The sequence below is a fragment of the Carassius carassius genome, chromosome 21 (assembly GCF_963082965.1).
Source record: "Carassius carassius chromosome 21, fCarCar2.1, whole genome shotgun sequence".
NCBI classification, from domain to species: Eukaryota; Metazoa; Chordata; class Actinopteri; order Cypriniformes; family Cyprinidae; genus Carassius; species Carassius carassius.
Genome location: NC_081775.1, coordinates 9,506,593 through 9,527,233, shown reverse-complemented (window position 1 = coordinate 9,527,233; position 20,641 = coordinate 9,506,593). Strand labels below are relative to the sequence as shown.

The 20,641-nt window shown below is 36.7% G+C and overlaps 1 protein-coding gene across 3 annotated transcripts in view; it reads left to right on the top strand.

Annotated features, from left to right (window-relative positions):
- The window catches only part of LOC132097491 (actin filament-associated protein 1-like 2), a 56,112-nt gene that overhangs the window by 21,281 nt on the left and 14,190 nt on the right, over positions 1-20,641 (top strand). Inside the window, exons 2-8 of one of the 3 annotated variants that reach the window (XM_059503228.1) lie at positions 1,649-1,786; positions 3,122-3,252; positions 17,182-17,278; positions 17,463-17,680; positions 18,960-19,136; positions 20,002-20,094; positions 20,428-20,521. In XM_059503228.1, the coding sequence (XP_059359211.1) occupies positions 1,649-1,786; positions 3,122-3,252; positions 17,182-17,278; positions 17,463-17,680; positions 18,960-19,136; positions 20,002-20,094; positions 20,428-20,521 (948 nt within the window). Of the gene's footprint in view, positions 1-1,648; positions 1,787-3,118; positions 3,253-17,181; positions 17,279-17,462; positions 17,681-18,959; positions 19,137-20,001; positions 20,095-20,427; positions 20,522-20,641 lie in introns of all 3 variants that reach the window. The other 2 variants (XM_059503227.1, XM_059503229.1) reach the window with 2 other exon arrangements.

Sequence of the window (20,641 nt, the reverse complement as noted above, 5' to 3'; positions counted from 1 at the left end):
TGTCATTTCATAATTATTTTAAGTACTTTGAATTATGTAACTGCTAAATGTACCTACAAGCATTTATGGTAAATTAAAATATATGTTTTATTTCTATTGAAACTTTTACTATAAGTCATATATTTAAATATTTTATTATCATAATACACTTCAGTTAAAATTATTATGAAGCACTTTATATGTGTTTGACAACATGTTTAATTAGAAAAATCCTATTTAAAGTGACAGCACTTTTAATTTGACATTATTACAAACTGTACTTTTTAAAGTGTACTTGAGAGTGTTATAGTCATGAAAACATCTCTCTTTAAGTGCACTTACGTGAAAACACTTCTTTTTCACATGGAATATAACAGAAAAAGATGCTTTTTTAGTGTTTGATAGTTTGGTCTCTAGATATGGCTCAAGTCTCTATAGCGCAGAGTAAGTTGTGTGCTGAATTTAAATGCCTAGACTTGGTGTCAACTTACATATGAGCAATAATAATAGTGATGCTCGTCTGAGAAAACAGCAAGGACTTTGAGAAACCGGGAGAGAGTGTTAAATGATGTGTGAGAAAGAGTGAGAGAAGATTGACTGCAGCACAAAAGCCCACAGATGTGTGTGTGTGTGTTTGTGTGTAATATACACAGTGTGTGGAGTCTCTGTATGTTTACTATGGTTAGGGATTGAACAGTGGCCTGTTTGTCTATAGCCAGCATAATAAGGGCAAGACAGAGAGCAGGCCTCAATTTAAACCATTATAAAACAGGTAAAGGCCACTTTTCCTCCTTTATGTCACAGCAGGATTGAAAATCTGCAGGCGTTTGCTACAATGGTAGAAATGTGTTGATTCATTATTAAAATGACTCTTGAAGCACGCAGTAAAGGTACAGCCTCAGCGTGTGTGATGTTTGTGTGGATACGAGTCTAATGTGATGAATGGCTTTGGCTGCAGGAATACACTCCAACCTTGTTATAAAGTCACTTTAGTACAACTGATACAAAGCAGCATGGAGCAGCACTTATTCGGCTGAGAGAGCAAATAAATCAGCAGTTTAGGAGTCCTCTGCTTCTCTCATAATATCAGTGTCCTGAAGAGATGATTGAAAATCTCACCTAATTCAATAAGCATGGCTATTTACTTTTGTGGTTTAATAAATTGAACACAGATCGCTCCTGGAGACACTTAGTGGTAGATATTACAGGTTAGTCGGGTTATATGTATGTGTGTGTGTATATATATATATATATATATATATTCTTAACTTCATAAAACAGCTGTTTCCTCTTCATGTGCATTTGGACATATTTGGATGTCTTTTCAACTACATTACTTATAGGGAAAGCTTCAACTTTCTGCCTTTTTTAAAATAAATTTGAAATAGTTTTTTGGAAACGTTTCATCATGCCCTCATCTGTTTTTGCTAGCTGAATTTCAAAAGTTGCAGGCAGAGACTTAAAAAAAAATGAAAACCCTTATATAATTATCAAAATATTACTTACAATTTAAAATAATCACATTCTAAATAAACATTAAGTAATTATAAACAGTGTCAGTGAAGAGCTTGAGAGAAAATATGGGATGTGCATATCAAGGAGTGTAAATGTGAAAATAGTTGAATTGTGTGTGTATTGATACATAGGTCTGTTTTCTGTGATTTTGCAGTGCTGGCTCAGCTGGTTTCAGAGCTGCAGGCCTTCTTGCTGGTTCTGGACACTGAGAATCTCAGTTATATCGCTCAGGTCCAGAAAAAATCCATCTCAGAGCTGCTATATAAACTACAGGACAACAAGGATGCACCAGGTGAGCGCTTTATTATATAAAGTACATTTGTAAATTCTATATGCAAATATGCACTGTTAGTGAGATTTTTTTTATGTTTTTGAAGTTTGCTTACCATTTATTAGATCAAAGATCCATTAAAACCATAATATTATAAAATATTATAACAATGTCAAATAACTGTTTTCTATTTTCATATATACTGAAATGTAATTTATTCCAGTGATGCAAAGCTGAATTTTCAGCATCATTACACCAGACTTCAGTGTCGCATGATCCTTCAGAAATCATTAAATATACTGATTTGCTGCTGAAGAAACATTTCTGATTATTATCAATGCTGAAAACAGATGTGCTGCTTATTATTTTTGTGGAAACTGTGAGTCATTTTTTCGGGATTGATGAATAGAAAGTTCAAAAGAACAGCATTTATTTAAAATAAGAATCCACCACATACATGTCTTTACTGTCCCGTTTATTCATTTTTATCTCAGTTTAAGTTAATTTAGTCTTCGCTGAGTAAAAGTGTTTGGTATAACTTTAGTATAGGGACAAATTCTTACTATTAACTCTATTAACTCAGATATTGGCTGTTTATTAGTACTTAAAGCACATATTCTGGATGACTATATTATGCATCCCTAATGCTACCCAATACCTAAACCTAACAACTACCTTACTAACTATTAATAAACAGCAAATTAGAAGTTTAAGGCAAAAGTCATAGTTTGGATAAGTCGTAAAAGTGTGACCAAGTGTGGAAAAAGTATTCAAAGTATATAATATATAAAAGTACATAAGATCTGAAAGGTAGTTTAAATAAGTAATGTTAAAATGTTTATTGATTAAAATGATGGATTGCTACTGCACTTGTTTTTTAGTTCCTTTTTAGACAGTGTGTTCAATTTTTAGGTGGTATTTTACAGTATTGTTGATCTTTATTTGTATTTAAACTCCACCATACAAAGAGTGCACTTTTGTTAAACATCCCTTCTGTGCAATAGTGCTGCAGCACAACTCTGACACAGCTGTCATGTTTTATATGTTTTTAATAACTGCTGGAGATCCACCTGTGGCTGTAGAGACTGAGCTGAACTGAGAGCGTTTATAAGATACAGAGAGTCAGTGCAGGGTCACAGAGAGTTTGAGAGGGACAGATGTTCAACTCAAAGACAGCTGTTCTCATATAACCCTTACACAGAAAAAACATAATCTTTAACATCTACATTACTGAAAGGACTTTTATATGTAAATGCACATGTTATGAATGGCATACCACAGTTTATTGCTTCACTTTGGGGTTTGGGCTCATGTCTGTTTAAATAAATGATGATGTGTGTGTTTTATGTTTAGCAGAGGATGCGGAGTACATGATTATGAACTGTCCCTCTGGAGGCCCCAGTGATCTCAGGGAAAGCCCCACTGCTGAGGCTCAGTCGACGGAGGAGGCTCTTTCAGTCACCTCTACTGACCTCCTGCGGCCCGGGGTGAGTCCAGCCCTCCTGCCTTCACGACTACATCATATAATAACACTCAATGAAAGCTTTATTCACACGTTATCAGCTCTAAATAGAATATTACAGCTTTGAAGTATTTGGCTTGTCAAAGAAGAGAGATTTTTGTTTTGTATGAAAGGCCATTTACATACAAGTGAATATTATTTGAGTTGGTATGGACCCCGTTTACATAATACACATTCCTAATCTTAACGTGCACCATTCATCTGTTCATAGTCAGTTTTCTAAAGAAGAAATGTTTGTGTTTCTAATCTTCCATCAGAATGTAATAACTGTCACATCACGTCACCCGCCCCTCCGATCGCGTCACATAGCCTAACATATTTTACTCATTGAAAATTTAGTTTTGCTCAAAAATGCATCATGTTACATTCGTGTAGTGGGCTTGGAATACTGATTTATATTTAGCTATTTAATTTCAGTGTTATTTTAATATTAAATGTTGTGACATTTCATGTTATTTTATGTTAAATATTTGTACTTTCAGTGTTACTTTAACATTATTTATGTACTATTACAATATTTATTAACATTTCAATTAGCTTTCATTTTATTTTAAAATGTTCAGTTTTCATTTTTAAGTGTTTGTCTTTTTTTGTTTTTCAGCTTTCATTTATTTTTATTTCTCAGTAAATATTAGTAGGTCTAATACTTAACTTAATATTTAGGTGAAGTTTTAGTAATTATGTGCTTGTCCTTATTCTTTGTTATTATATATTTTATATTTCTATTCACCTTTCATTTATTTTTATTTCAGTCTTAGTACTTCAACTTTTTTCATTTTTAGTTAAAGTTTTGGTAATTTTGAGCTTTTGTAATTTGTATTAGTTTTTATATTTTCTATTCAGCTTTTATATATTTTTATTTTAGTTTGAGTAATTCTAGTACTTCAAGTGTTTCCACTGTATTTCAATTAATGCAAACAATTTTACTATTATTATACTACTATTATTAGTTTTAGTTCAAAATAATAATGCTTTTTAATTTTTAATTGGATTTAATTTGAAGTTTTGGTCTCAAATTGAAGGATTTTTCTTTTAGCTTATTTTGAAGGATGCACCAAGCACTTTTTTCGCATTCTCCAGTTACCCACAATCCTTTTTTCATACATTTAAATTCACAAAAGAATAGTGAATTAAATTAATTGAATCTGAGCTCATCTGATTTCATTATTCAGTAAAAAAAAAAGAAAAAAGAGAAAGAAATGAAAGCAATTTTTTTTGTTTTGTAAATGAATCACGTACTTAACTGTCCTTAATGTAAATCAGACCACATTCACTGTAATAAAAACATTTTATATAAAATATTTTTCCTAAAATTATTTTAACAATGTTTTCATGCCATGACCACAGCGGTGGAAACATTTAGCCATGAGGACTCACTAGATTTTCTCATTCTAGTGTTTAATGCTGAGGAGTTCTGTCATATAACACTTACGGACCAATCAGCATCCAGGGCTGGATATATTCATTTTATAAAACAAAATCTATGTTAAAGTAGTTTGATTGTAACTCTGAACTCTCACTTACAGGCAGGCCAGATCTGACCAGAGGCTTTGATGAATGAAAGAGTTATTGTTTAACTGAGGAAGTGGTATTACTAGCAGAAGTCATATGCTTGTGTCTTTTATCAGCCTGAGGTAGCTATAGTTAACAGATACTTTTCTATGCATATGTAGCTTTGCAAAACAACATTGTGGCATATGCCAGCATTGTGTGAATGGACACCTGCTGCCATTCTCCAGCATTAAAGGCTGTTTTATGTGCATGTGGGTGTTTGAATCACAGCAGAGAATTCCAGAAATGCATTATAATGAAATTCAGCCCAGTAACAGTGCAAACAACACGGTGTCAAGGACTTAGTGTATGAATGGGTCGTGTGACGACAACAAGATATCAAAAATAACATTCCAGTGGTTCCCCCTTGAGTGATTCATGGTGAAAAACGATAGCAGCATTTGCTTCAAGGACACAATCAATATTATGAGTGAAATGAAAAAGAGTAGAGGATTGTGTTGTGTGCCAACCGCGAATGCACTAATATGTATTAGTTTCAACTAAGCAATATTTTAGGGCTTTTATTTTGTAGTTACGTACAAAGGGTCTAAAAATTTACATTTACCCAGTGCCAAATGTGAATAAAAATGGGTTGTGGTGAGTAAATAAAATAACAGTTTACCATTTAACTTTATCAGGAATTGCTGTGAAATACATAGTTAAAAAAAGAAGACTTTAGTTAATTAGTGTTTGTGTCACGACTGATATCTTCTAACAACTTTTACTTGCACTCTGTATGGTGCATTGTTATTTTTTGTTTGTTGCTTTGGCCAATATGACAGCTGTCTTGGATTTTGGCTGGTCATGTGATCTGAACATTTGGCCTCCCCATATAGAAATGTAATATATTACACATATTGCCCTAAATCTAAAAAGAACAACATATACATATCTGTCTTTTATATCAATATGTATTGACATACATCCATTTGAGCATGTATATACATGCGCATTACATATATGTCCAAAAATGCATTATGCATATAAATGCATGACATAAATATATACATTCTAAAGATCTCTAATGCATCTACTATGAAGTATTTTTAGGGGCTGGTAAAATTAATGGTGCCTGGAACTAAATTGTAATGCTTTCCCCGGGCCCAATAATTACCCTGTATTTTTGAGTACTTAGTGGGCCCCTGCAGTGACAGGGCCTGGGACAGTCCCAACTACTGACTGTGATGTGCCTCTATATGTTTGACATTTGTTAGGGATGTATAATGTAACGAATACCCTAAAAACATCATGCGCCGTCAGTACACTAGTGTTTGATGGTGTTGTAATGTATACTACAGTGTGTGCTTGCGCTGTGATGTGTATTTTAAGAGACACTAGCTCTATGGCCATAATAACAGGGCAGATGGGCCGGCTGCACACTAGCGGTTACGAGGCCCAGAGCACTGGGCTGGAGCAGGGCTTGTGTTGTGGCCACCTGATGAGCATCTCCCAGCTTCAGCGCAGCCTCACTGTGGTCTTACCCCCTCATCTCACCCAAGGGTTGATCAGGGCACGGGGTCAGAGGTCAAATCCTGCCTCGTAACCAAAGTTTTTCAAGTAGGCAACCACATATAAACAACAGTGATGGGAAGAACTGAAAAAGAAGAGCAGTGCTGGAGGAAGAAACGCTATGAAAACACACTCGTAAGAAGACAGAAAGTGCGTGATCAATTCAAACCTGTTGCGAAATCGGCATCGCTTTCACGCAAAATTCCCAATTGAGTAAAGATTCCTGTTGAAATTACTAGTGAAAATGTGCCAAATAATGGTAAATGTCACTTTAGAAATATCTTTGTTAAATTGTGGTTAGTTGAGTTGTGTTGAACTAGTTTTCTGTGAAGAACAGCAAGAATATTTGGGAGTGTGTTGACATCGGCTTGTTTGTTTGTGTAATGTACTCTGTAATCTGTAAAATGATGTCCTTCCACTAAATCTTCAGAATAAAAAACACTGTTTCCTCTTTCGGACAGAATAGGTTTAATTACAGATTTTCTCACTCGATTTGGTACATTTCTCGAATCATCCTTGATATTTGCAAAACAGTAAGTGCATTTCTCAAAACAACTCGTACAAATAGCAAAACCCAATGGATTACCTGCAAAAGCCAGTCTCTTGCTCAAAATCCTTAGTTCATCTCTCAAAAATAAATATCTGTGTCAATGAACATGTCAGTGCCATCAGAATGACAAGTCCTTGTGTCATAGTTTATGGATAAGACAGTCAAATCGCTTAGTCATGCTGTCAATATAACAGTGTACTCTGGAGAGATGTTCTGATGTAAACTATGGCAACATTTTGGATGACAGTTACTGTATTGAACAGTATGCCATATGCTTATGTATGCCATATCCATTTCAAAAGTACAGATTTACACATTACTGTATGTGGGATATTGATTGAAAGAGACTCGATAGAATTCCCAGTTACACTTTTACTAGTGGTCTGTCCCAAAAAATTAACAATTAAAAAAAAAATGTTACAATGCCATTGTGATATAGAATATATACAGTATAAGGAAAAAGAAATATGGGCACAAAGATGAAAATAAGTCCATTGTCAGAATTTGTAACTCTTGTGTTGTCCTCTGTCTATACAATATAAGCTCTCCAACTGAAGATTCATGAGATGAACCTTTGAGCTATTTCAGAGAAATGGTTTATCATTGGTTTATCATCTACATTCTCTTCATTAGTAAAGATTCACTTGCACAATTCATGCCAAATTGACAAAAAGTCTAATAATAATGCGTCAAAATAAAAATAGAAAGTGTGCTTGGCATTTTATGACAACTAGATTAACCATTTTGCATTGAATGACTTATACGATGAACTAAAGACTAGATGTTTTGAGGAGTAAGACTAATGTACAGAAAACTGTATAATACATTTTGAGCAACATGACATTAGCAACTAATAATGTAGGAAACCACAGATAAATGTGCGTAATCAATTTTATGAATGTACAAAAGCAATCGCAACTTGTTCAAAAGAATGAGCAACTGGTTTTGTGATCTGTATAAATGACTAGATGATGTTGAGGTTGTACAAGTAGTTTTGAGAATTTCATTTCTGATTTGAGAAATGCACCAAAGTGACTGAGAAAAACTGTAAATCACATTTGCTGACCTATAATGAACAGATAAAGGAGGCAAATGTTTAATCCTGTTTTCCCAGGTGAAATTTTAAGGACTTCTTAAATCAATAGTTTACTCCAAAAAAAATAAAAATAAAAAATCTGAAGGCAGTTGCTTTTAGATGCTGATTATAAATTTAAATAGCAATATATATATATATATATATATATATATATATATATATATATATATATATATATATAAATCCTTTGCACTGTGTAATTAGCATTGGATGCTATTTACACCATGTTATTTAGTGTTATTTTAGTTAGTATTTTTTTTTTGTAATTTAAATTAGATTAAAATAATGTTTTCTACTTTCACTTAAATTTTAATTTTCACTTCATAGTTTGTGATTTTGTTGTATTTTTGTAATTTTGCCTAGTTTTCTGTCTTTATAGTTTTAGTTTTTAGTTATTTTAGCACTTAAAGTTAAACTAAATGAATAATTAAATTAACATGAGCATTTATTTTATAAAACACAATTCATAAGGCACTATTACTGTTAAAATTTTTATGAATAACTAAACTGCTAAAGTTTTGTTAACTTTACTTAAAATGTAATTAGACCATTAAAACAAAATTAAAATGTAAAATGCACTATTTGGCGAAAAAAAAATGTAATGAAAAAGAAAAAGTAAAATTTGGGCAGAAATAATCATAAATAATTAGTTATGTAGACTATATTTGTTATGTTTTACTATTTATTTATTTCATTTCTTGGCATCCATTTATGACCGTGACATGAAATGTACATATGTGCTCGATAATGTCTTTAAAATTACAAATTTTTATTTCTCTGACAAATAACAGCACTTGAGTAAATAAAGACATTTTTAGATGAAATGTTCCTCCAATGATGTCACTGTATTTTTCTCTGCTCTGTTTTCTTCTAACAACCCAACATGGACATTTCTAGATCACAGCAATTAAGTGCAGTAGGAAGTTCACCTAATTCCAGGACCCTGAGCGAAATCAAAAGCCTGTTTGAAAAAGATTGAGGGGGAGGAAGGGAGGGGGGCGGGCCCTATCTTTAACAGGAAATGCCATGTTTAAGCGAGAGGCCCGGTTCGGCGACCCAAAGCTGCTTTGTGATTGGCTGGAAGGGAAGCGGAGGGGAGGAAGAGGACTTTGGGAGGATAATTATTGCTGTCTATGTGAGAGAGGACAGTGATGGAGTGATAGAGAGATGGACTGATAGAACAACCGCACAGAGGGAAGAAAGAAGGATGGTGCGAGGAGGATCTCCTGGGAGGTGTGGGAGGGATGAGGTCACCCACCAAGTGTGCTCCAAAATCCTGGGGTTTCATGCCAATCAGACAATCACAATCCCGTGTGCACTCTGAGCTTGTAGATTGGGCACAGTTGTGGCCGTTTGACAAGTGGGAGCATGGAGTATATACTGTACTCACGAGCAGAGAAACTAATCAAAGATGTTCATCATTTACATAGTAGCTCATTTGTCATATAATAGTAGTAGCAATCTACTATTTAATTATTTATTTTAACCCTATTTTCCTAACAAACTTGTTTCTGCGATCTTCTTATATAACATTTATATTACATACAAGTAATATCTATAAGTAGTATACAGTACTGTTAAAAAATTTGGAAGGTGTTCCGGGCGCGTCCCACGGGGACGAGACCCCGGGGAAGACCTAGGAAACGCTGGAGAGACTATGTCTCCCGGCTGGCCTGGGAACGCCTCGGTGTCCCCCCAGAAGAGCTGGAGGAAGTGTCTAGGGAGAGGGAAGTCTGGGGTTCTCTGCTTAGACTGCTGCCTCCGCGACCCGGCCCCGGATAAGCGGAAGAAGATGGATGGATGGATGGAGTTCGAGAAATTTGAAAGTCGTGACATTTGCCAAATATGGTAGCCCATACTCGAAATTGGTGCTCTGCATTTAACCCATCCAAGTGCACACACACAGCAGTGAGAAGTGAATTTAAAGAAATTTAAAGAAATTTATCACAGTTTTCACAAATATATTCAAAAAGCACAACAATATTTGTAAACGATCATGTGACACTGAAGAATAATTACATAACCGTTATTTAAATAATAATATTTTACAATATTACTGTTTTTACTGTAATTTTGATCAAATAAATTCAGCCTAGATGAGCAAAAGCCACTTCTCAAAAACTATCATCGACCCTAATCTTGTGGACGGTAGTGTATATGTCACGGGCCGGCAAAGAAAGAACAGGGTCTGGGTCCATATGCAGGGAAAATATATTTTAATGAAACAAAAGGCCAACACGGCAAAACCAAAACAGATAACCAGGACAATGGCAGAAGCAGTAGAAAAGCAAGACACGAGTACCAGGAACCACGATAGGCAGGGTAAGAAAAGAAACAGGACAAAGCACATGGCACCAAACAAACACAACACTCATAGAAGACATTGACAGAAAGACTGAAGACTGTGACAGAATGCCCCCCATAAGGAGTGGATTCCAGACACTCCAAAGTTAGAAATCACGGAGGTGGGCGAAACGGAGGTGGATCAGGGGGAGGGATGGAGGGCCAGGCCCGTGTAGTGGAAGAGAGCCTGGAGAAAGAGGTAGATAGGATCGCCCCAGGGGAACCGAGAGCGGAGGCCGCCGCCGCCTCGGGGGAACTGAGAGTGGACGCCGCCACCCGAGAGGGTAGTGAGTGGACACCGCCGCCCTGGCAGGGTCGCGAGTTGATGCCGTCGTTTCGGGAGGGTCGTGAGCGGATGCCGCCGCGTCGGGAGGGTTTTGAGCGGACGCCGCCACCTCAGGAGGCCTCCTGATTTGTGTTATTACAGATGGTAATAACACAAATGTGCCAAAGTAAATAATCCACTCTCTCTATTCATATAGACGCGTTCACTTTGATAGCCGTGATCGTACAGTAATAGTGAGCTGATTTGGGCTGATTTGCAGTCAAACAGATTGTAATCATGCAGATACATTCACATTCAACATAAAACACACTCTCACATATATAAAAACTGTTGAAAAATGAAAGAAACAAAGAAAAAGGCGATCGCTATAAGTTCTGCCTCCATCAGCTGACAGGTGCGTCAGAGCGCGTCACAAGGGAGCGCCAAAATTCAAATATACTATCTTTCGCCTATCTTTCATTCATTCTTTTTTCCGGTGGATCGTCTCATTCTGTTTGTGAAACTGTACGCTGCAAAACCATGCCGTGTTTTTACTACCAAGACGCAGTTTCTGACCGTGAGTTATTCCATAACGGACGCAAACAGTTCTGTCGCTGAAGAACTGAAACGTAAACGAAGGAATTATGATCCATATTACAACCTTATTGCTTCATTGGACTAAACGTGCTTCATGAGATGTCGTTCAGTGGACCCATACCTTTCTAACTAAACCGGGATTTACAGATGTGGATGTGTTTATGACTCGTTATTACGACGGATCTGGTATGTACAGCGTTTCCATTGCTCATGTTTTTATGTGTACTGCTTACACAAATGTAGCAAATACAGTCTTTATAAGCTTTGCATTGAAAAACAGCGATCTGTCGTCAATGCTTGAGGCTTAGATCTTTATAATGATACATAGTTTGTAAAGATTAAATTTGTCCCGTTTCATTTAATCTATTCGTAAACACTGATACTTGCGAGTTTAGAGGCTTCCAGGACGAGGGCGTTCTGGTGCAGGCTAACAGGCTAACAGGTTAACTGTGTTATTGAATTATTATAGTGTTATTAAACTTAAACTTAAAGTGATATATGGATGGATGGATGGATGGATGGATGGATGGATGGATGGATGGATGGATGGATGGATGGATGGATGGATGGATAGATAGATAGATAGATAGATAGATAGATAGATAGATAGATAGATAGATAGATAGATAGATAGATGTGTTTGCCTGTGTGATGACGGCACATGCTCTCTTCATTCAGTTTTATAATGGTTCATGTGAGACAGAGTTGTGGAATGTGCAGTGAATGTTTTATAGCCTTAGTGAGCATTCAAGACCCCTCCTGTCTCTGCCAACCATCATAACAGGACCACAAACCTTTTTACTTTCTCTTTTGTCACGATTTTTGCTTCTCCAAACACTGGCACATAATCTGCAATGATGCATTTCCAAGGAATGGTGGTTTGCTCCCTCTTTAAAGTCAAAATGGTCTGCAGACTGCAATTCACATTGACTCATTTCTTAGTTTTTCTTTTCTAGCCTCATACATTCTTGGTTCTTATCATTTTTTTATCCTTTTAGCTTTTGGCATCCCATACAAATGAGTTCCATTCCTGCATCTAAATTTCTTTTTTCGGTCTCTATCCCTTGTTCCCTCACGTGCTCGTGAACACACAAAAATTCCTTTCATCTTTCATTCACAGATATGTATCTGATCCCCAGAGCTGTGTAGACTGTGTTCTCAAACAAAGCCATGCCTCCCCGAACAGCCAGAGAGAGGAACAGATAAAAGAGAAGAAACACTCAGAAAAGATGTAATTAACATTCTAAAATTCTTCAGTCAAACACCCACCTTCCAGCATACAGACACTGAACTGAAGATAGGATATAAAGGGATCATTAACACACTTTAAGTCAGTCCGTTTCTGTTACAGATGTCTGCTGGCATGGAAATCAAAACGCACGAGGAATATATAAATCAAAAGAGTACTTTAATTATCACAGGAGACAAGGGCACAACCAACACAAATCTTCAAACATAAGATATAACATTCCATTCACATCAATAGAGGACAAGGAGGAACTAAACAGACAGGGTTTATAAACACAAGGAAAGCAATCAGGGGAATGAAAACAGGTGGGGATTAATCAATTAACAAAACGAGGAATGGAACATGGCCAAAATAGGGAAACACAAAAGGAACATAAAGTCCATGATTGTGACAGTTCGCCCCCTCCCGGAATGGTGCGACTGACGGAGACTGCGCTGGTGGATGAGGAGCCCAGGTTGGAGCCAAGCAGACGGAGAGCCAGGGTGAAGCAGAGGATCCAGAGGTCCGAGGCAGCGCTGAAGGAGTCGGAGCGACTTGGGGATGGAGGTGGAGCCGGAGGGAAGGAGGAGCCTGACAGAGCCGGTGGGATGGAGTGACGAGGTGAAGCCAGAGGAGTGTAGTCCTGAAGTGGCGAATGGTCGACGACTGACCAAGGCGGAGCCGGAGGGACGAGGGAGCCCGGTGGAGCTGGTGGGATGATGGGCCATGGTGGAGATGAGGGAGCTAGGTGCCAAGGCGGAGCCGCTGGGTTGAAGGACCGAGGTGGAGTCCAGGGCTCGGAGGCTGGAGGCGGAGACTGGAAATCCTCTCACCAAGGCAGAGCTGGAGACTGGAAGTCCCGCAGCGAATCATCGCGCCCAGATGGCACTGACTGAGGGTGAGCTGCGGGACTGACTGGCACCAGATGGGGTTGAGAAACTGATATATTTTGCATTTCACATATTTTGCAACGATCTGCTTCCCCAGATCGATGAAGTCCATGTTGTTGTCCTCCAGCGAACGGTCAAATTGCTCCAGGCATAGGAGCTGGACAGCTGGGATATCCATTCCCGAGAGGGGGGAAAACAACACAAACAAAAAGGAAAGAAAAACGCTGCTACACAACCAACACAAATCTTCAAACATAAGATATAACATTCCATTCACATCAATAGCGGACAAGGAGGAACTAAACAGACAGGGTTAATAAACACAAGGAAAGTGTAGGAAGTTCGTGGGTGGAAAGGAAGAGGACAAGGGGTCGGCTGGACTGCTGATGAGTTTATTAACAAAAATAAATTAATCTTTTATAACACCAATGGTGACTTTTACTCTGACATTGATACACACTATCGCAAAACACTTCCGGGTAACTCCTTCCGGTTCAGGTGCACGCCAGCAGTCCTTCTCTCTCTCGACTGCTCCTGTTTCTCCTGGCGTTATATACTCTCTCCACGCCAATTACTGAAACAAGAGACAGGTGTTGATCATTTCCGTCCAAACCACTCACTCACCATTAATCAATTGACAAAACGAGAAACGGAACATGACCAAAATAGGGAAACACAAAAGGAACAGAAAGTCCATGATCGTGACAGTTTCAGTCTATTACTGATGATAATGGTGAAGTGTATACATTTTATAGTAAAACACTTTTTACTGTATCTCAGATAGAAGTACACCAATTTTTTTTTTTTTTTACATTTTTGCTTTTTTCTAGACATGATTGTGTTTGTGGTGTGCAGTCTAATATGTGTTAATGTTTTAGGTTGTAGTTTTTTTTCTATATATATATATACATACTGTATATATACTGTGTATATATATATATATATATAAACACTCTGATGATTTCCTGTTTTCATGAAGCTCAGAAATATGCAATGGGCTTAGATTTGTTAGCTGGTTCAATGTGTTGTGATTGGCTAAGTCTCAGCATCAGATGTCACGCCCACGGACCGTTAGCTAAACATCTGAAGCACTAAGACACAAAAGTGGGAATACTTCAGGAGTGTCAAAGTCGTTATTGGATTGGTTGAATTCTACAGGATTTCTGCGATGTATGTGTTGCGTTCTTTAACGTTCTGCCTGGAAACAAAGATACTGTGATGCCAAACCCCTTCACGAAAGTAGAAAGCCATGGTGTTTACAACTGTGACATCGAGTGCTTATCAGGATCAACTAAGTGCTGGAAGTATGTGAAATATTTAAAGTTTGCGGCATAGAAACTTTAAAATATGTCAGAGAGTTTTATTCACTGTTATAATAGCGACATTTCCATGCCTCTAAACACGATGATGAACAAAACGAACTGTGATTGGTTCTTGGACATGTTGGTCAAACGGCCTCATGGGGGCGCCTTGGCCAAAGAAAGCTGCCATGGATGCCAGACCTTCAGTTCAGTCTGGCTATGTGAGACTATGATTGGTTAAACCGCCTCTAGTGCATGTCTAAACGTCCCACCCCTCACCTCAGATAACACTCTGGTTGTATTGTAAACAATGACATCGTCAATATTGCTTATCTATTTGAGCCCGATTGAGACCGAGAGAATTTTAATGAAGAGGATCACAGGAGGCTTCAGAATGGTATGTTTCTTTGTTTGTTGTTTTCTCATACTTTAGATATGCTGTTATATATGCTACTGCTTCTGTTAGCTTTTAATATATGGTTTATCCTTATTAAAGATTTAATAGAGTACGGCAACCATACACGCATCCATGTTTAACGATTCACAATCACACAGATATAATGTGAAAAATATCTGTGTCTATACACATGAAGTGTATAATTGGAGCAGTTTATTGAAACCGACGAGCTGATGGTCAGGTGAGAGTGAGAGAGAGAGAGATGCAGAGCATGGGGACATGTGGAACAGGACTAAGAACCACTTCTTTACAGCATTGATTTTAAACTTGTGAATACATTAGAATCATTAGGAGAAAGAATCTTGATTCATATATTAATAGATGTTTTCGTGCACCCCTAGTTTTGATGGCATGGCAACAACTCTTCTTCTTCTCTAAAGCAGCATAGCATGGCCTCTCCCCTTTCGTTGAATGTTCATGGGGGCGGGCTTTATATATATTTCAGAGTTTGTGACGTCACAAATCCGGAAAGAAACACATTGTAGTCCCTACAAGGTTTACTTTTTTTTTTATTTAATTGGAGCTTTTTTTCAGACAGTGAAAACTAGTTCAATCATTTTAGTTTGTTAATAACAAAACTGTTGTGAGGTGTGGCTAATTAAATTTCAATTCACACTAAGTTAGTTTGGTTTGGGAAACATGTTTGTAAACAGTCATTATTCTTGCAGTTCATGGTTTATGGTGACGATTTTAATTCATCCCAGTGACTCAAATGTTCTGAATCAGTTCACTAAAAAATAATTAAATGATTAATTCAGTGAATTTTCTTGCAGGTTATGTTCCAGGAAGTGGCAACAAGAAACTTAATTGTGACTAAATAAAGTGTTTGATCTTAAACACTTTCCCCAAAATGTTAACAAAGCAGGATTTGACTTGAAATGATGACAGTATTTCAATAAGATCCTTTAATTGTATTTCCCAAGGAAAACCCTTACTTTGAATATTGAGAAGATAAGATAAGGTAAAGTTGAGACATATGAGAATAACGTCAGCTTGAAAGGTACAGGAGTTGAGGTCTAAAAAATTATTCTTTTGCTTTTTTGTTTTCAACTCCCAGAGGTTTTGTTTCAGTGCCACTGATTTGCCCTCAAAATGTCCGACTACAAATTACTGAACCTAGTGCCGACCACAGCCATTGTCCTTCAGCTGTGCTCCTCTAGAACAGTCTGCACCAGACTCTCATAAACACTGTGCACCGACTGACCCTTAACTAAAAACACACACGCTCTCTCTCTCTTCCTGTAACTGCAAAGCTGCACTTGAGCTCCATATGAGAAAGATATCATCTCGCTTTTGTTTTCTTCAGATATGATGCCTCTCATGTGCACATTCAGGTGATCTCTCTGGTTTGCCATGAGCAGCTCATGTGAAAATGTCACGATTGATCAGGGTCCAGATTTTGGTTGTGTGGTCAGATCTTCAGTGTGGCTTAATGAGTTAGAGCTTTGTACAAGGGAGCATGTGGCACTTTATTTCAGGGTTATTCTGGTCCATCGACAACTAATCAACTTTTTGGTCTAAAGTAAAAAAGGCATGTTTAAGTATACTTTTTTAAAGGCTTTTAGGGATTGTTTATATATATATATATATATAATTTGACATGAAGATTAATAATATATATAGATAGAACTTTTTTTGAAAGTATTTCATTCTTTTATTAATCAAAGAAGCATAAATTGATCAAAAAATCACAGTAAAGACGTATAATATTACGATAAATTCAAATTTCACAGAAATGCTGTTCTTTCTACAGAACTTTCTATTCATCAAAGGAGCCTGAAAAAAGTATTATGGTTTACACCAAAATATGACTCAATAGAACTGTTTTGAATGATTTCTGAAGGATCGTGTGACACTGAAGACTGGAGTAATATTGCTGAAAATACAGCTTTGCATCACATGAATAAATTACATTTTTAAATATATTCAAGAAGAAAACAGTTATATTAAATAAAATCTTACAGTATTACTGTAAGTAATTATTAAATACATTTTTATTAAATTTTTTTTATTTTTTATTAAGTAAATGTAACCTTGGTGAGCAAAAGATAGAGTCCTCACTCTGAAAATACATCTAATGTGCTGCTCTTTGTGTGTGTTTTTTCAGTCTATGAATCCCGCTGTTCCCCCAAATCCCCCATGTGTAGAGGAAGAGGACTGTTATGAGGAGGCAGAACCATTTGTCCCAGCTAGTCAGTCTTCAGGTCAGTGTAACAGCTAATTTTTAAAGGGATACCTAACCCAAAAAATGAAAATTCTGTCATTGACACCTCATGTCATTCTAAACCTGCACAACTCACTTTCTTTTATGAGACGTGGGACAATTCAGCAGTTTAATAAAACAACTGACATCCACGTGTAATGCTAAAATACCGATCTTTGCCTCAGATAAAGTGGACTCAGACAGCAGTCACTACGAGTCGTATGGTGAAGAGGAGGATGATGAGGAGTTTGTAAAGGACAGAGCTCACTACATCCAGTGGAGCTCCTCTCAACCGTGTTTAAGACCCGTGCCAGAGTCACGCATCTGTGGATACCTCTGGAAGAAGAAGTGGTTGGGTCAGTGGACCCACCAGCTCTTCATTATTAAGCACAACTCTTTATTGGTAAGAGCCTCAATTTAGTTTCATATGGCTCTATTCCAAACTGCCTTACTTTTTGTCTACATATTCATGTGCTCTTAGATAGTATGTTTATATGTCTGGTTAAAATCAAGCTACAATGTTTTATTTTTTAATGTTTTTAGGAGCTACAGTCTTCATCTGTCTGTACAAGTATGCATTAGATAAATTTAATATTTTTTGAGGATTTAAAGGAATAGTTTACCCAAAAATGAAAATTACCCCATGATTTACTTAACCTCAGGCCATTCTAGGTGTATATGACTTTCTTCTTTCAGATGAATACAAAAAAATGTCCTGGCTCTTTCAAGCTTTATATTGGCAGTGAATGGGTGGTTGAGATTTTGAAGCCCTAAAAAGTTAATCCATCCATCATAAAAAGTGCTCCTCATGGCTCCGGGGGGTTTATAAAGTCCTATTGAAGTTAATTATTGCATTTGTGTAGGAAAAATATGCATATTTACAATTTTATGAGCCGTAAACTCTAGTTTCAACTAACTGTAGTATATTTACAGTATTTAGATGAAAGAGATTCGACAGTTCTAAATCTTAATAAGGGTTGACAATTCAAATCAAAATTGAAGACTAAATTCATCTTCTTGGATTTTATTTTCTGTGCTTTTTACAGTCCAAAGGTGTGCTCAATTGTGCTGAATGTGCATTTAAAAATTAAAAGTATGTTTTAAAAAAAAATGTACTTGCAGATAATATAATTTTAATGAATGAAAAGGCTTAACTGTACTTATACTCTTTCATGAGTGTTTCTTAACACACTCAAGTACACTTTGTAATGATGTAAAATGAAATGTTTAACTTTAAAGCACATTTTAATGCATTGTTTTAATAATCTTTTTCATGCTTTAAAGTACACTTGTTCTGATGTTGACTAATATACAGTACTAAAGCACATGTAAAGTACTTGATTATAATTTTAACTGTGGAGTTATTAAAGTTAACATATATACAACTTCTTACAAATGTGTAATCCCAAATATATTTAAATACATGATGTACAAATTTCAGTAGAAATTACACTAAAGTATATTACCATGAATGCTTCTCAGTACATTCAGCAGTGCACTTTAACCATATTCCAACACACAACAGAATAAAGTCTTAAGTGGGAAAAAAAGTACTAATGAAAATTAAATTAGAATTTTGAACTATAATATAATATATAATATTTTCATTTAATTTGCAGTTAGGTATATAAATACTCTTTAAAGTAACTGTGTATAATAAATGTCTCATTCTTCCCTGGTAGTGTTTTAAGTGTGCTAAAGACCTGCACCCTCTGCTGGAGCTAAACCTCACGGGTTGTTACGTGGTCTACAAATCCAGGCACAGTAAGAAGATGCAGCACGAGCTGAAGGTGGTGGCCGGTGCCGAAACGGTTATCTTGGGCTTCCAGAGCAGCACGCAGGCCGAAGAGTGGAGGAAGGTCTGGACAAGTCTAAACACAGACTTACATTTAACTTCAAGTTGCAATGAAACACAAGCAGTGACTTTATTACTTATTGTGATGTACATTAGTGTAATGAATTGCTGAAAAAGACCAAATGTAGGACAGAACTTGGTTCTGTGCATTAATTGTTTTTTGGATGTTGAGATGTGGGTGTTGTACAAACCCGATTCCAAAAAAGTTGAGACACTGTACAAATTGTGAATAAAAACAGAATGCAATGATGCTCCACAAAATTATATTGCTCCACTATTTTTCGCCGCAGCATTGGGGGAATTGGTGATCCTCTGCCCATCTTGACTTCTGAGAGACACTGCCACTCTGAGAGGTTCTTTTTATACCCAATCATGTTGTCAATTGACCTAATAAGTTGCAAATTGGTCCTCCAGTTGTTCCTTATATGTACATTTAACTTTTCCGGCCTCTTATTGCTACGTGTCCCAACTTATTTGGAATGTGTAGCTCTCGTGAAATCCAAAATGAGCCAATGTTTGGCATGACATTTCAAAATGTCTCACTTTCAACATTTGATATGTTATCTATATTCTATTGTGAATAAAATATAAGTTTATGAGATTTGTAAATTATTCACTTCCTTTTTTACTCACAATTTGTACAGTGTCCCAACTTTTTTGGAATCGGATTTGTATTCAAAAAATTGAGGCAGATGAATGTTAGCTCAAAACGTTTATAATAAATGAAACATCCACAGATTTACAATAACATGCATAGCACACATAATACAGTTGTATGTGTTTAGAAAATAGATGACTGAATTTTTATTTAATGCTGACTTTTTAACATAACTAACCTGACATGTTTGTTTTTTTTTTTTCATTTGTAGATTATAGAAGAAGTGAGCGGGTCTTCTTATTACGAGCCTGAATCCCAAAGCTCCTCATCCATCCTGAGGAGCGAGAGGCTGGACTCTTGCAGGGTAAATCACACTACTGACACCATGCCAGTTTCTGCTATCCATGTTAACAACATTATCAATGTGATGGACACAGAAAGAGAGGAACAGCATAACTTCATTTCTCTGAATGAGATGTTACTGAATTAGCTTGGTGCTTAATCATCTGCAGACTTTTCTCTCACATCTATTCAACTCCACAGAGTCTCTTTCATGAATCTTCTGCTGGCCTGATACATGTACTAAACTGATTAGCAAAGTCTTGTGTTCTGTCTTAAGCCAATTTGTAGGAAAAGGACCAACTTACCTGTGCTTGCTAATGTCATTTGGTAAGAAAGTCTCTCTTTCTCCCTCTAGTCAAGTACTAACCTCCATACCGACTCGGATGAAGAGAAAATCTCAAGTCTTCCGTCTGCAGTTAGCAGTGTGGAAATCAAAGATAAAGACCTATGTGAGCAAACACACTTGCATTTGCAACAAATGAGTTTGTTTCTGATGGCAGCTGCAGTGATGCAGTAATTGTAACAATTGCTGACTGGTTCTTTTCATTAGAAGGTGGGACCTATTCTGC